Source organism: Leptodactylus fuscus, chromosome 3, assembly GCF_031893055.1.
Source record: "Leptodactylus fuscus isolate aLepFus1 chromosome 3, aLepFus1.hap2, whole genome shotgun sequence".
Taxonomy (NCBI): Eukaryota; Metazoa; Chordata; class Amphibia; order Anura; family Leptodactylidae; genus Leptodactylus; species Leptodactylus fuscus.
The window spans coordinates 44,637,650-44,655,158 of record NC_134267.1 but is presented as its reverse complement, the minus strand read 5'-3'; the positions used below and the strand labels follow the sequence as shown (position 1 = coordinate 44,655,158).

The window sequence follows — 17,509 nt, the reverse complement described above, 5'->3', positions numbered from 1 at the left end:
GAGGTCTGACATCAGGACCCCCACAGATTACTGGTACGGAGGCAGCATGGGAGATCTGCGCTGCTCACTCACCATACAAACAGTAGTGGCGAATGAAGGTACAGAGCTGCACTACCTACACTGGCTGCTACCATTTGTACGGTGAGTATTGATGGCCTACCTTAAGCGTATCAATTGTAGAAACCAGATGACCCCTTTCATTTTAGGCCTGGTTCACATCTGTGTTCGGTATTCCATTAGGGAAGTCCGCTTGGGGGCTCCCCCAAACAGAATCCCAAACGCATGGAAAAGTGGTGAGTAATGAAAGCACACGGACCGCATAGACTATAATGGGGTCCGTGTGTTTTCCTCGCGGTGTCCACATGATTCACGCGGAGACAAAAGTACTTCAAGCACTACTTTTCTCTCCACATGATTTGTGCGGACACCGCGCGGAAAACACATGGACCCCATTATAGTATATGAGGTCCGTTTGCTCTCATTGCTCACTGCTTATTCATGCGTTCAGTATTCTGTTCGGGGGGTCCTCAAGCAGACTCCCCAAATGTAATACCGAATGCAGATGTGAACCAGGCCTTAGTAGTGACAGCCTTCTGTATTGCTCAGTTTCCAATGGATACCACCATGAAGGTAAGAATTCTCTATAGACTGGCACTTGTCAGAAACCCAGACAGAATTTCCTTATTGAGGTCTGGTTACAGTACATGTATGAGAAGGTAACTTTGCCACGTTATAGAAACCATGGCTGGGTTTCTGAAAGCGTTACAACATAGATGCTCCAGTGACTTCACTGGTACCCAACATGTGGCTGTTGAGGCCAGTTGCTTTAATTGTGGCACGGGATGGTATAGGGGGCCCAATGTCAGAATGAAGGATCGTGGCTGGTTGAATATCCCTGCTGTTTTTAATTTTGCCCCACCTCCTCCTGGGTTTTCCAGTTTGCCTGTAAAACTTCTGTAATGATGGATCACCAATATTTAACTCTGATATTTATTGTACTGATACTTTGTATTCGTTTTATCGTCTAATGGTGATAATTTGACATTGCAAGTTAGTTGAATTGCCAAGGCTCAAGGATTCAGTTGTACATTAGCGGTAGAAATGTAAGTATTAGGGCAGCAGCACAGTCAGTTCCTAATATAATGTATGATATAATGCAGATGCTTGTGGCAAGGACAGCGGTTATTTCTTGTTATACTGATTCTTTCTAGTACTGTATGTTTTTGAAGTGCGGGAAGAAACCTGCACATATACATGTCTTTTCAGATGTTACCCTTGGTCAGATTTGAACCAAGGACCCAGCACTTCAGGGCTACAGAGCTAACCACAGAACTGTGCTCCCCCTTTAAAAATGCAAACCTTTGGGGCCACATGGCTCAGTGGTTAGCACTGTAGCCTTGCAGCGCTGGAGTCCGAGTGTTCAAATCCCGCCAAGGGCAAAAAACCATCTGTAAGGAGTTTGTATGTTCTCCCCGTGTTTGCATAGATTTTAGAGATGAGCGAGTACTGTTCGGATCAGCCGATCCGAACAGCACGCTCCATAGAAATGAATGGATGCACCTGGTACTTCCGCTTTGACGTAGCCGGCGCGCTTAACCCCCCGTGTGCCAGCTACGTCCATTCATTTCTATGCGAGCGTGCTGTTCGGATTGGCTGATCCGAACACTACTCGCTCATCTCTAATAGATTTCCATCCCATATTCCAAAGACATACTGATAGGGAAAAAAATTACATTGTGAGCTCTATGTGGGGCTCACAATGTACATTATAAAAAAAATGCAAACCCTTCAAGAGATGAGATGGACGTTACTGTCTGTCTTCTTGCATGGTTTAAATTGAAACTAGGCTTTGTTCACACTTGAGTCACCGCAGTCAGTCCGATTTGGGATCTATTATTTTTCCCAAATTCCAGTATTTTTGCCCAAATGAATAGCTTTACAAATCACCCTTGGTAATATTACAAATACTAGCTGGACGAGGCACTTTCAGACAATGCTGTATCTGTGTTTCCTGTCTGCATTTTAGTTTTATGACAAGAGGGCGGGGCAGACTAGGCTTTATCCAGTTTATCTATAGCCAGACTAAATCTTTGCAAGAATTGTTGTGTGTTGTTACAATCTTCACATTTATGGTTCTTATTATGTCCTTTCCACTGACAGAACCATGAGTTACAGGATGACACGGTTCTTAATAAAATCAAGCTCGCAGATCCAGATCAATTCCAGATGCCTGATCTGTGTGCAGAAGAGCTGGCTCTTATTCTTGGGGTTTGGTAAGTGGTGAATGATTCTTTATATTCTCATTTTGAACAAAATTCTTTACTTCTATGAATGTAATATTATCGTGCCCCATTCATCAAGTACTGAAAATGAATGTCGTAAAATGGAGAACTTCTGTAAACACTAAATCCCTGCTCGCACTGTGCATTATGGCGCTATTTCATGAACCAAAGCTGGGAGTAAATAATAAAACCCCAGTGTGCCATCTCTGAAGGATACGCTACTTATAAAAGAATAAAATATACTGTACCAAAACTGCACAGTGGGAACTGGATTTTAGGATTTCAGTACTTTTTTTTTTTTTGTACGTAGTTTTTGATTTTGTGTTTAGCTAGGTTCACACAGCCACTTTCAGTCCGTTGTTCTGATCCGTCGTAGGATTAGAATAATGGACTGCAGAGAGGCAGCAGAGCACCTTCTGTTTGACTCATCGCCATTCATTGAATGTTAAAGTCAAGAAATTGTTTGCATTCTGCTCTGTTTTAAATGGAAATTAAACTCCTAACTAGGGTTGAGTGATCGGGATCAGAAAAGATCAGATTCCGATCAGCGATCGAGTAAATTTTGCAATCGGAATTCCTATCCCGATTTTTTTTTAGGTGGGATCGAGGTCAGAGATGATTTCCCACAATCCTTTGCTACTGGCTAAGCATTGTAGGAAAAGCTAACAATGTTAGCTAGGTCCCATAGGAACGAACGGCTGCAGCCAGCCCACAGACTATAATGGGGTCCATGTGCTTGATCTGCACAGCGCTTGTAGTTGCGCTTGTGTTCCGTCCGTAGGGGTCCTCATGCGAACCCTTACCGATGGAACACATCAGCATGTGTGAACTGGGCATTATTATTTACCTGCACAGAAGCGCTGCCACTAGTCCGGTCCCCCTTTTCTCGCTCGTCTTATCGCCTCGCTGCCCCCGCCTCCCAGGTTAGTGTTACAGACCTAGAAGAAGGCGGGGCTTGTGGCTTAGGAGAGTGTGCACAGGTACTGGAAGGAGAGCACTCACGTCTCCCCGCCCTATACCCGCCCACACTTTCCTAAGCCACAAGCCCCGCCTTCTTCCTAGGTCCGTAACACTAACCTGGGAGGTGGGGGCAAGCGAGGCGAGAAGATGAGCGAGAACAGCGGGGACCAGACCAGCAGCAGCACTTCTGTGCATGTAAGCAGACAGCACAGGGGGGACTTAAGTAGCCGGGGGATTTTTTTTTAATCACTACACAGCGTGGAGTCTAACAATTTTTAGACTCCATGCTGTGCAGTGAATAGGATCATTTTTAAAATCCGATCTTCGATTATTAAAAAAAATCCCATTGACTTGCATTGGGATCGGGATCGGGTTCGAATGGAAAGTGATCGGAAATAGGATTTTAAAAACGATCCTGAAATCTCAAGATCGGCTCAACCCTACTCCTAACTGATCAGAGCAATGGACTGAAAAGCAGTAGTGTGAACTTAGCCGTAGCTTTTCTGCTTTCAATGTTTACTTTTGGTGATCATAGAATATGCTATAAACAGATATTCCAACATGTATTGTTGAGTATTTATTGATGATTCAGCAACTAAAATCTATGAGAAATTTCAAAGCATTTCAATAGTATTTTTGTAAACTTTGTTGACAAAGAACAAGTAAAAAGCTGCCGGGTTTGTTTCAGATTTTTGCAGTGGATATTATGAAATACACATTTGTTGGGTATTTGCTTCTGATTTTAAACCCAGCGTTATAAGATGGAATATTCCAGCATTACCGCAAGGGAGTAAAGCAATTTTAATGGGTATTCTGGCCATAGCCAGTGATCACCACCGATAGTGAGACGTCCCCATCCAGGTCTGTGAAGATGATTCAGTGTCATCTTCATTGAAGTTGCAGCTGGGAAGTTGTGCAAGAAAAAATCTTTCCAGTTTTATCTTGCCAGTATTTTATGACAGCCCGTTGTGTGTGTTTCATTGAAATATTCCAGACTTAAATGTCCTGAAATGTCTTTATTGTGAATTTTGAAACTTAACATGAAGTCTATAGGAAAGCATGGATGCCGTCTGATGTATAACTCTAATGTAGATAGCAAATGCAATGTGAATTCCCTCTTGAGTTTAAAAAAGCAGACCTAGACAAACTTTGAGTCTAGGACACAGCAGTACGGTCTTCTGGTCTTTTCTCTCTGCATTTTTCAAGTAAAATAGGGGAAGGAATCCCCGAATGCTGATGTGAACCTAGCCTAAAGCATATTACTGCTTCCATTGTTTAGTCAATAAAAAATAAAATGTATCTGTTACAAGGAAGTAGTAACACGATGATGTGTTTGTTTGAAATGCAGTGTTAGGCCTGGTTCACATCTGCGTTCAGTATTTGGTTTGGGGAGTCCACATGGGAACCCCCCCCCCCCCCCCCGAACGGAGTAACGAATGCATTGACAAGTGGTGAACAATGAAAGCACACGGACCCCATAGACTATAATGGAGTCCATGTGTATTCCACGTGGTGTCCACACTGAACACGCAGAGATAAAAGTACTTCACGAACTACTTTCCTCTCCGCAAGAACTCATGCAGACAATGCACGGAAACACACGGACCCCATTATAGTCTATAGGGTCCATGTGCTTTCATTGTTCACCACTTGTCAGTGCATTCGGTATTCCGTGCGGGGGGTCCCCAAGCAGACCCCCAAAACGGAATTCCAAATGCAGATGTGAACCAGGCCTTAGAGTAAGTAGTCAGGGGAATAATCTGACATACATCACTGATAACAAACAAGTCTTCTTGATAGGGTTACTTAAATGGTTGTTCACAATTGGATTAAAATGAATCTATCATTTAATATCCACATCTGAAGTAAATCATTGCCACTTTTTTCGCTAGAGCCAGGACTGCCCTAAGACATGAGACTAAATTCACCATTTTTGTCACATTTTGTTTTCCTAAAGTTTTACTGAGCACTATAGAAAGAAAGAAAACTGTAGTTCATCAGTTAAATACTAGTTAGATTAATGCTAGTTAGAGGTGAGCGAACAGTAAAATGTTCGAGATTCGATATTCGTTTCGAGTAGCCCCTCAATATTCGACTACTCAAATCGAATATCGAACCCTATTATAGTCTATGGGGAGAAAATGCTCGTTTCAGGGGTAGGCAACGTTCGATTAAATTATACTTACCAAGTCCACGAGTGAGGGTCGGGCTGGATCCTCCGAGCAGTCTTCTCCGTGCAGCATCACCGCGGCATCTTTTGGCTCTGAATTCACTCTGCCAGGCATCGGGCCTGGGCAGAGCCGACTGCGCATGCCCGCACTACAAGCAGACATGCGCAGTCGGCTCTGTCCAGGCCCCTATGCCTGGCAGAGTGAATTCAGAGCCGGAAGACGCCTCGGGGAAGACTTCTAAAGGTAGGAGAATAACCAGCGTTGATTGGCCGACTGTATAGCATTCGACCAATCAATGCTGGTTCTGCATCAAACTTTTCCATTCGAATAGCGAGTGGTACTCGCTCTTTCAATTCGAATACCTACTCAATCGAATACTACTCGCTCATCTCTAACGCTAGTATTTCTAAAAAGGAACCCATTGAAGTCAATGTAGCCAGTAGCCAAGCATTGTGGGAAATAAGCCCTGATCTCGATCCCGCCCGCAAAGATCGGGATCGGAATTCCGATCGCGATCGTGAAATTTTTCTCGCTTACCCATCGAAATCCAATCTTTTCCGATCCCGATCGCTCAACCCTACTCAACACCATTCTACTCGGAGCATTCCTAAGAACATTTGGCTGCTAGTTGTTGGATTTCCAGTGTTTAGATTTCTATCAGCTAAGCACTGGATAGAAGATAAATGTTATTATTGGAAAAACCTCTAGAACTAAACCAGAGACAGGACTTGTATGCATTGAAATGTATGTTCCATGTGTCCAGCTGTAGGATTCTTCAAGCATTTATGACTATGAAGTGTTAAGTGAAAGGGAGAAAGCCTTTCTACCCTGGGCAAGACATGCTTTTTGTGTTTGGAGTTCCCTTTGATAAGGAGATTTCCATGTGTTCACTCGGAGAAATCTGTGGCTTGGCAGCTCACTAGGTGTGGATTGGATGCCTTTGCCTCAGGTTACATAACCCTTTCATCACCACAGTAACTCCATATCGAGCGATTCCCCCACTAGAGAATTCTGTGAGTCACTCATCCTACTACGCGTATTTTCATCAGGCTCTTCTGATTCAGTTAAAATCCTCAAACAGTACGGTATGTCTAGATAGAGTAGCGCATGGACTCTGTTAGGTCATATAGAAGAAGCATAGTTTTCATTTTTTTTGGCTTTTCATTTTTGATTGACATGAAGGAGCGTTCAGTGATGTGCCCCTTCCAGATGTCCCCATTATTATATATCATGACCCTAAATCAGCTCTGTTCTTTAGACCTCCATCCACGTGTCCCTTGTTCCTATATTCTAAGAATGAATGATTCTTAGAAAATGAACTAGTGGACAAAATATTTTCGTATCCGTACGGGAATGAACATCCATATCATAATATAAGTAAAGCTTATTGTACCACCGTTAGGAGAAATTATTTTACCACTTAATATATATGGTCTTCAGGGATGTATATCACTGTTGAGGAATTTTTCCATGTCTGTTCATTCTGGTTCAATGGTTTCAAGTCATGTCTAATCAACTCTATTGTTTTCTAGTCAAGTCAGAGTCATGTTCTAACCCATTTCATACTGAAACTTTTTTTTTTTATCATATCTTGGAGATTCTTTCAGCCATGAACTTTTATTTCATAAGGGAATTAAAACTGAAAAAAAGATGTCCACGCAACTACATATGTTCCAGGAGATCAGTCATATCTTTCGTTCCTCTCCTCATAATCCTGTGTCTGGGAGACAATTGGCTGGAACAGGAACCTCCCTGCTGTCTTCTGTCTGCAGTTGGACAAAATAATATTAAGACCCTCCCTTTTTTCTCAATCGGTGTCCAGTAGATCAGTCGGAGATTATTCCTCCAAGCCTACAAACAGTTGCAACCTCCTTGTCTTTTTCCTACTTGGTTCTAGGTTTAGTGTTCCTTTAAGGATGACCTGACAGTTCCTAGATGGTGGGCAAAAGAAGGGTCAGGCGTACTAGTTTTCCACATGATTGCAATGGGAATAAGGAAAGGGAATACACAGCCCAAACAAGAAATTCTTCTTGAAATGTAAAATTGAAATGTCCTGATAACAGTTAACAAATCTTGCCACAAAATTGACACACTGGAGAGCTTGGAATCATATAGTCCAAATGGATCAGATAAGATGACACATGTTCGGTATAAGAAGAACATCCAAACGCATTATGTGTACAATTCACACTCACGGTTCAGGGAATATACGAGTTCGGGTGCACGGAAGATGAATCTCCGTCGACTCGGAGTGTTGATACGAAAAGTGAAGAATCCAGCATCCACGATAATAAAAAATTGAAATTTCTTTATTTGTAGTTTACATAGCCTTAGGCTATGACTAAGGCACGTACGTGCTGAAACGCGTCAGCTGACGTCACTCTTGTTGCTCGGTGTGTCGGGGTGGGGATCACCTCTGTTTGTTGGACGTATGTTTTTTTAGCTCTCAAGACAAATAAAGAAATTTCAATTTTTTATTATCGTGGATGCTGGATTCTTCACTTTTAGTTTTCCACATACCTGTTGCTTGCAAGATAAGCCAAGGCGTTTAGCACTATTTATATTTGTCTTCTCCTTTTAAGGAGCAGACAGAAATTTTAGTGAATAGCTGACAACTACGCAGTGATAAATGTCTTTTCTAGTGACTGCTGCTAAGACTGGATTTACGTCTATTTTTCTTTTATTATTAGACAATACATTTTCTATAGAATATTTTAAAGAATTTACACTTATACTATGTTGTTTGCCCCTTTTAGAGAAGGATGAATTGCAAAGTATTAGTTTGCATTGTGGTGGTATAAAAGTACAATATAAAACCAAGTAGAATGGAGGTTTTAAAGATTTATCTATCTATCTATCTATCTATCTATCTATCTATCTATCTATCTATCTATCTATCTACATATATTTGCTTCAATCACACAAGCAAAACAAGTAGGTAGCATGATCACAAAACAGGTCTTAGCAGACAGTATCTCTCCAGGACAGACCCAGGCGCCTCCTCTCACTCCCAGGATCTGCCCTGAAATGAAGACTCTGCAGCTTTTTATGGGTCAGCGATGAGCCCAACCTAAGTCCTGCTCCCTTTCAGCACAGGAGCACACCAGGTATAGCTGAGGACCCTGAGGGAGATATAGCGTGACTTCAGGACCCTGCCTGTCACCATATAAAATTGTAAATGATATACGGTATTAGGGAAAAAATGGTGAGCCAAATGCATGATAAGGGAGTCACATGTAAAGTTTTCATATACATTAGTGAATACAAAAGTGGGTACTATAGGATTGTTTTACAAAACTAACTGTGTGTTTAAATCAAGATCTAGTCAGAGCACCAGGATCTGGATTTAAATGGGAAATCGCTACCAGAATGGGAATAACTTTTTCCAAGCACCCAGGATGGACCTTACGGGAAGAGGGATAGGTGATTCCTCAGGCAAGCCCGACAGGAGTGGAGGAGTAGGGAGTAAGCGCGCACACCAAAGTATGGTCTTGAACAGTTTATTAAACACGACGCGTTTCGGGCACCTGCCCTTTCTCAAGTGTAATACAAACTGTCTAGCAGTGAATACCAGTGTGTTGCTTCACTTCTTATGGGAACAGGAGCTCAGTGCTTCTCTACGCCGTTCCTGTAATTAACATAGATGCAAATACAAAAATGCTACTGAAATTACAGCACAGTTACGAAAATAGTGAGACTAAATGTGCAATTCTGTTTCCTTTTCCATTCTGTTGGAGTTACGGGAACAGTGTAGAGTAGCATTGTTCACCTCTTCACGTAAGTCCCACCTTGGGGGTTGGGATTTGGTAGCTTTTATTCCTATCTGGTCAATGGTCAAAGAATTTTTATTATGCCGTCTACTGACTTCATTTAAGACTTATAAAAACGAACCTAAGAAATCAAGTGAAATCCTCCTGACCAACATGTGAAGTGTTTTGGAGGTTCTAACTTTAGGTTTTAGGTAAATAATTATTTTTATTTTGAAGGGAGATTTATTTGTATACGGAATATTTCTGACTGAAGAATGAATGAAGATATACATGAGGGCGGTGGGTACAGAAGTCTGGTTTATATTCATATTGTATAAATGATGGAATACATGGACATGAGCGGATTGATCATTATTCACTGGTCCCTACATTGGCCTTGCCAAATGTTTTCTTGCTGATTGAATTGCCAATGCCTAGTAAGACATTAATACAAATGATACGTCATCTCATGTCAAAAGTAAATTTCATGGGTTTGTATTTAAAAGCGTAAAATGTGAGCCGACAGAAACCAGAAAAAGAACGTAAATCAGATAAAATGTGTAAACTGGAGCAGTGGGAATAGGAACAGCTGTGCATATGTGGTTTCCTTACTACAAACATTTTGAGAATTCGAGACGCATCCATCATTGGTAGGCTACCTTTTGAAGGTGCAGCCACTTACCAAGGACGTAAATTGTTAACTGTAATTCATTGTGAAGGCAATGAAGGTTGTTTCCATAGACTGGTTTATGGAGGCTGCAGATGAAAAGCCTGAGAAATTCTGCCACTGAATTTCTACAATTTAATGTCACCTTTAAAGTACTCGTAGCAATGCACAACATTGATTTCTTAAAGATATTTTCCAGGATAAATGAAAAGCCAGGGTTGGTAAAATAAAAAATAAGTGATACTCACCTACCCTCTGTCCTCCATCTGGGTGGCGTATTACCGCTTCGCCTAGAAATGCTGAGCTTCACGTTACCGCTGCAGACAGTCATTGGCGCCTCAACATGTGTGGTACCGATGATGTCACTGCTGATACATCAACAATGCCCCACATGTGACTACCGAGACCAGTGATTTGTCACAGGAGCCTCAGCACTTCCTGGAAGGAATGGGAGAAGCATGGCTGGAATGGAGGACCAGGTTTTGCTGAGTGTATTGTTATGTATTTCATGTCACCCCCGTGTTTTCTGTTTATCCTGGAAAACCCCTTTAAGGCCAAAGCCCCACAACACATCTCATTTTTTTCCGGCATGTCTCTTCACAGAAAATCCATAGAGGAAACTTTCTGCTTCCATTATACCTATAGGGAAACCACCAGTGTTTATGTAGGTATAATTGGCATGCTGCCATTTCCAAAACTGCAGCAGTTTTGGAAATCACTGTTTTGCACTTCGCATATTATTCTGCAATTTGTGGATGAGATTTGCTAAAATCCTATTCACTTTGCAGTGACTGTAAAACTCAGCATTTTTTGCAGCGATGGTTATGCCACATCTCCACTGTACTGCGTTGTTTCCGCATCTGTACTTACAGGAACAGCAGAGAGTAGAACTGCTAAGTCCGACCATAGAGTTTGGCAGTGACTTGCCAATTTAGGCAGAACATTTTAAGGGGGTTGTCTTACAAGACCTTATAGACACTTCCACTCCACATTAAAGGGGTTGTCCTATCACAAGGATCCTATCTATACTGCTAGTTTATGTGGATTTAAGACTTTTCCTAAATGCATTGCTTTATCAAAACTGCTTTGTTTGGCCGCTATCTTAATTTATTCACTTCATTGTTTACACTCTGTTTCTATGGCCCTTGGGATTATCTGCTCATTTATCAAGTGATGTAGCTAACTGCTCTCAGGGGGGGAGGGAGGGGCTGGGATCAGCTCTGAGCTGCTTGTGTATTTTAAGTAGTGGAGCTTCTCAGATAGGGGAGGTCAGAGCTCTGGGATTTCTGAGCTCTTATCAGTCGGTTTAATTGAATTTGGCTGATAAGGGCTGAGATAGGGAGTCCTCTGTATGAAATGCAAACTGACTGAAATCCAGCTCTGCTACATCAGCTTCACACTGTGGTAATTTATTTACTATATTGAAGGGAACAAGGGGGGGGAGGGAAAAGTCTGGTTCAACTTGCAAAATATATAGAAAAATTATGACTCACGTTCTGGAATGGGTAATGCACGGAGAGTTCTTGCGGCCCAAGAAACTTGTAATCAGGAACTTCTTAAGATATAAAACTCCAGCATAAATGTACTTTTCATAAAAAATAACTTTTAATAAAAAAATAAGTTTAAAAATTCACAAGTATCTCTTAAGCAACCCCTGAAAAAACAGGATATACTAGGCTATACTTAGGCTTAGGCTACGACTAAGACACATCATGTGTCGAAACGCGTCAGTCAGTGTCTGCTAGCGTTCGCTAGCTATTCAATGTAGCTCACTACACAGTATATCCTGTTTTTTCAGGGGTTGCTTAAGAGACACTTGTGAATTTTTAAACTTATTTTTCTATTAAAAGTTATTTTTTATGAAAAGTACGTTTATGCTGGAGTTTTATATCTTAAGAAGTTCGTAATTTATTTACAACCAATCCCGTGCAAGTGAAACCCCGCCCACCTATGTGCCGAGAAAAGCAGGAAGTGAAGAGAGCACAACAGCCTGCAGGTTAGTGAACAAGCGTCATGGGAATACCCCTTTAATAGTATTTCCACAGTTTTGACAGAATATGGGAAAAAAGTATTTTACTGCAGCTTTATAGTGGTCACTTAAAAAACATACAGAAACACAAGTACCGGGGCGAATTGTAAGGGTTTAGTCATTGTGGCGCAATGGTGTGTATGTGGTTGCATTATCATTACCAAATTAAGGAGATATCACATGACCCATATTATTATCAGTATTTGTCTATGCAGATTTTATGACTGTGTTATTCTCTTAATTTTACTTGTTCGCGTGAGTGGGTTTGAAACACCTTACAGACGGATTCACACTAGCACTCTGTTTCCGTTTGGGAATTCTGTCCCCCATTCCACTTGTAAAATGCGGAGAGAAAAGTCCCACAATTAAATTGGGTTTCTGTTTTTTTGGTTCCCCAAGTGGTGTGAACTTAGCGTACGTTGACAATTAGAAGGGATAAGTACATAGTATTGGCCATGTAGTGTACATGTATAATTACTGATATACATTATTAGAAATAAAATGTGAAAAATAACCTCCTTCTGTTGATCTATATTCTATAATATATACAGAGCTATTTGTGGATTTAAAGGAACATTCAACTTAGAAGTGAGTGATACAAGTAACAAGATATATAGTTGCCCTCACTGTCTGCCTGTAGCGTTTTCTGCTGTCTTGTAGAAATCCTTCAGAGAACACAGTGGGATAATGTCCTGCTGAACAGTTCCATCTTTGGCTGGAGGCCAGCAAAAAGGGCGGTGCTTAAAGGGATTCTACTAATAAAACCTTTTTTTTTTTGTGGATAAGACGTCGAAATAGCCTTTAGAAAGGCTATTCGTCTCTTACCTTTAGACGTGGTCTCCGCTGCGCCGTTCCTTAGAAATACCGGTTTTTACCAGTATGCAAATGAGTTCTCTCGCAGCTATGGGGGTGGGCCCCAGCGCTCAAACAGCAATGGGGGCGTCCCCACCGCTGTCAGAGAAGTGTCTTCAAGCGCCGCCTCCTTCTTCGTCCGCCGCGTCATCTTCAATGTCTTCTTCCGGCGCAGGCTCGTAACTTCTAGGCCTTGGGCAGAGCAGACTGCGCAGGCGCAAAGGTCACAGGAAAATGGCCGCTTGCACAGTATTGTTAGCGGCCATTTTCCCGTGGCCTGTGCGCCTGCGCAGTCTGCTCTGCTAGAAGTTACGAGCCTGCGCCGGAAGAAGACATTGAAGATGACGCGGCGGACCAAGAAGGCGGCGCTTGGAGACACTTCTCTGGCAGCGGTGGGGACGCCCCCATTGCTGTTTGAGCGCTGGGGCCCACCCCTATCACTGTGGGAGAACTCATTTGCATACCGGTAAAAACTGGTATTTCTAAGGAACGGCGCAGCAGAGATCACGTCTCAAGGTAAGAGACGAATAGCCTTTCTAAAGGCTATTCCGACGTCTTATCCACAAAAAAAAAAGGTTTTAATGGTAGAATCCCTTTAACCAAAAAGGGTAGGGCTTATTTTTTACAACGCATAGTAGGTAGATTCCTGCTCCAGCCAGTTGTCTTACAACCAGATAAAGGAGGAGAAGACATGACGGAGCTTCTGTGACACACAGAGAACATATCCTTTTAATAAGTCAGTTTCAGTTGTTATATAAGACAAAATAGGATCAAAGTGAAGGAGATTAAGGGAGTAAGAGCCGGGATATTAATTTATTTTTTGTGCATTTTCTGGGTTTATTGTTCATTGGACAAGACACCTTTTTTCTCCTAGATGTCATTACATAGTTGGATGTATTATTTTCCTTTAACCTCCATGCCTACAATAGACCTCTGTAATGTAGGTCATTTCCTTTAATACCTTGAACTGTCTATGTAATTTGATGATCAGTTTTGATCTCTGAAGCATGAAACGTGTTGTAAGTCTGAGCAGTCTGACATTTCTGAAACTACACATATCCCATTTCATAAGCTGACCACAGATGGTTTTATGGATGTCTGAGCCACGCTGCAATCTTCTAAAGGTTCCCGGGAAGACCTAGATTACTCTACAGTATTTCTTGTCATTTTCATGTAATGTTTGTATAGATCCCTGGGAGATGGATTAAAGAACTAATGATGTGTAAATCCCGTATTTATACTGCACTTAAAACGCCATTAGTTTCTTAAGCATTATGTCTATACGTGAAATGTTCCCGTATTCAGTGGCTTCAGTGAAGTTGTTACCAGCTCCACAGTATTAACTGTTAGTGCATTTTTACATTTTTGCTTTACCCCGAGCAATCACATCTCCTTAGGATTGGTGTGTGGCACAATTGATACACAATAAATGGCCAGCTAACTGCATCTTAGTAGCCACAATAACCTCTAGTGGGCTTTTCAGGAGTATTTTGAGAGACACCGATCCTGTAACTTTTACCTTATCTGCAGTTCTGACTTGGTAATGATCCCGTGAGTATAATTCTTTGCTATGAGTTGCATGAAATATAGATGGCATATTGTACCCATTCAATGGTGCTAGCCCATTACCATTTAATACCGTAAGATTACCAATAGTAGTGTTCACATCAGCCATGGCAATAAGAGAGTCATCACCTGTATCTCTTAAAGGGGTTTTCTGGGGAAATGTTTTTGATGACTCAGCCTTAGGATAGGTCATGAGTATCAGATTGGTGGGGACCTGACACTTGGGACCCTCGCCAATCAGTTGTTCTTAACAACTGCTATATTGAGAACAGATCCGGAAGCAGATAGCGCTATTCTCTGAGTAGTGCCTGTGCTGAGTTACTAAAGACAGTCTATCTCTAGGAGCAGAAATGCTGAGAGTGTTTAGAAGAAATAAGGGCCTAACTTTTGCTCATCTGTATGAGTCCTCCCTATTCAGAATGCTCAGTATAGCCTCCGATATTAACCCTTTTATATCCTCCATGCAAAACTAACTACAGTATACTGGCAGTATCTGTACAAACAACTACCCTGTGTGTCCTAGACATGTAAAACACATTGCTATGCTATTACTGTTGCTGTTGTCTAGCATCGCATATGTTGGGGCTGTGAAATATTGCAGAAAAGCTATGCACACTGCTTTGCCGCATTGTCACAGCAGAGATATTACTTGAAGCACGTGGGCCCCAATGAAGCCACTACCGTAAGCTATTTAGAAGAATGTTATATTTTATGTCACAGAGGGACTTTTGGGGTTCTCCCTGGCGCCTCGGCCTTGTGCACACCTCCACACACATATGATGTGTGTGTGTGTGTGTGTGTATATATATATATATATATATATATATATATATATATATATATACAGTCCTATGAAAAAGTTTGGGCACCCCTATTAATCTTAATCATTTTTAGTTCTAAATATTTTGGTGTTTGCAGCAGCCATTTCAGTTTGATATATCTAATAACTGATGGACTCAGTAATATTTCAGGATTGAAATGAGGTTTATTGTACTAACAGAAAATGTGCAATATGCATTAAACCAAAATTTGACCGGTGCAAAAGTATGGGCACCCTTATCATTTTATTGATTTGAATACTCCTAACTACTTTTTACTGACTTACTGAAGCACAAAATTGTTTTTGTAACCTCACTGAGCTTTGAACTTCATAGCCAGATCTATCCAATCATGAGAAAAGGTAATTAAGGTGGCCAATTGCAAGTTGTTCTCCTATTTGAATCTCCTCTGAAGAGTGGCATCATGGGCTACTTAAAACAACTCTCAAATGATCTGAAAACAAAGATTGTTCAACATAGTTGTTCAGGGGAAGGATACAAAAAGTTGTCTCAGAGATTGAACCTGTCAGTTTCCACTGTGAGGAACATAGTAAGGAAATGGAAGACCACAGGGACAGTTCTTGTTAAGCCAAGAAGTGGCACGCCAAGAAAAATATCAGAAAGGCAGAGAAGAAGAATGGTGAGAACAGTCAAGGACAATCCACAGACCACCTCCAAAGAGCTGCAGCATCATCTTGCTGCAGATGGTGTCACTGTGCATCAGTCAGCAATACAGCGCACTTTGCACAAGGATAAGCTGTATGGGAGAGTGATGAGAAAGAAGCCGTTTCTGCACGTACGCCACAAATAGAGTTGCCTGAGGTATGCAAAAGCACATTTGGAGAAGCCAACTTCATTTTGGAAACAAAGATTGAGTTGTTTGGTTATAAAAAAAAGGCGTTATGCATGGCGTCCAAAAAGAAACAGCATTCCAAGAAAAACACTTGCTACCCACTGTAAAATTTGGTGGAGGTTCCATCATGCTTTGGGGCTGTGTGGCCAATGCCGGCACCGGGAATCTTGTTAAAGTTGAGGGTCACATGGATTCCACTCAGTATCAGCAGATTCTTGAGAATAATGTTCAAGAATCAGTGACGAAGTTGAAGTTACGCCGGAGATGGATATGTCAGCAAGACAATAATCCAAAACAACGCTCCAAATCGACTCAGGCATTCATGCAGAGGAACAATTACAATGTTCTGGAATGGCCATCCCAGTCCCCAGACCTGAATATCATTGAACATCTGTCGGATGATTTGAAGCGGGCTGTCCATGCTCGGCCACCATCAAACTTAACTGAACTTGAATTGTTTTGTAAAGAAGAATGGTCCAAAATACCTTCATCCAGGAACTGATTAAAAGCTACAGGAAGCGACTAGAGGCTGTTATCTTTGCAAAAGGAGGATCTACTAAATATTAATGTCACTTTTCTGTTGAGGTGCCCATACTTTTGCACTGGTCAAATTTTGGTTTATTGCATAGTGCACATTTTCTGTTAGTACAATAAACCTCATTTCAATCCTGAAATATTACTGTGTCCATCAGTTATTAGATATATCAAACTGAAATGGCTGCTGCAAACACCAAAATATTTAGAACTAAAAATGATTAAGATTAATAGGGGTGCCCAAACTTTTTCATAGGACTATATATATATATATATATATATATATATATATATATATATATATATATATATTCTTTATGTAGATTGTGAGCCCCATATAGGGATCACAAAGTACTTTTTTTTCCTTTTTTTTCCTTTCGGTATGTCTTTGTAGAATGGGAGGAAATCCTCGCAAACACGGGAAGAACATACAAACTCCTTGCAGATGTTGTTCCTGGCAGGATTCGAACCCAGGACTACAGCACTGCAAGGCGGCAGTGCTAATCACTGAGCCACTGTGTTGTCCCTACACACATGTGATATTGTAGATATTGTTGTAGTCCCAGAACACTTTGCAGAGATTGACTGGCACATGTGTCTCCAGATTCTAACACAGGATGGTAATGGCTGCGGATAGATCCAAAATACTGTAGCTTACTTTAAATGAAGCGCTGAAAAGGGTTTATCTTAAAGGCAATATTGAGCTTCCCAGTGGCCAGTGCATGTGCAATGCAAGATGGGAAGTCTACGGCTGCACTGACACTAATGCCAGACATCTCACATTGCCAACATGTCCCCAGGAAAATAAAGGTCAGCTACAAGAAATGCGTCAAGAATTGGACTCTGTGAGGGGGAAGATATATAATCACTACTAACTATGAATGCAATAAGTAGTTTGTAGGCAAAAGCCTGTGCGTTTTTTCAGAATTGAGTGAAATAAGTAAATGACGATGTAAGAAAAAAAGGACAAGGCTTCAAATGCCCATACACAATAGAACAAAGTTGGCCAGACAAGCCGATTGACTGAC

The 17,509-nt window shown here is 41.4% G+C and overlaps 1 protein-coding gene and 1 long non-coding RNA gene across 2 annotated transcripts in view; one reads left to right on the top strand and one right to left on the bottom strand.

Moving 5' to 3' along the window:
• LOC142197309 (uncharacterized) overlaps window positions 1-17,509 on the bottom strand; it is a 644,898-nt gene that overhangs the window by 125,000 nt on the left and 502,389 nt on the right. The gene's annotated exons all lie outside the window — the stretch shown is intronic.
• Window positions 1-17,509, top strand: part of TTC27 (tetratricopeptide repeat domain 27) — a 267,096-nt gene that overhangs the window by 102,633 nt on the left and 146,954 nt on the right. The window contains exon 9 of the mRNA XM_075267495.1: window positions 2,161-2,273. Coding sequence (XP_075123596.1) covers window positions 2,161-2,273 — 113 coding nt within the window. The remainder of the gene's footprint in view (window positions 1-2,160; window positions 2,274-17,509) is intronic.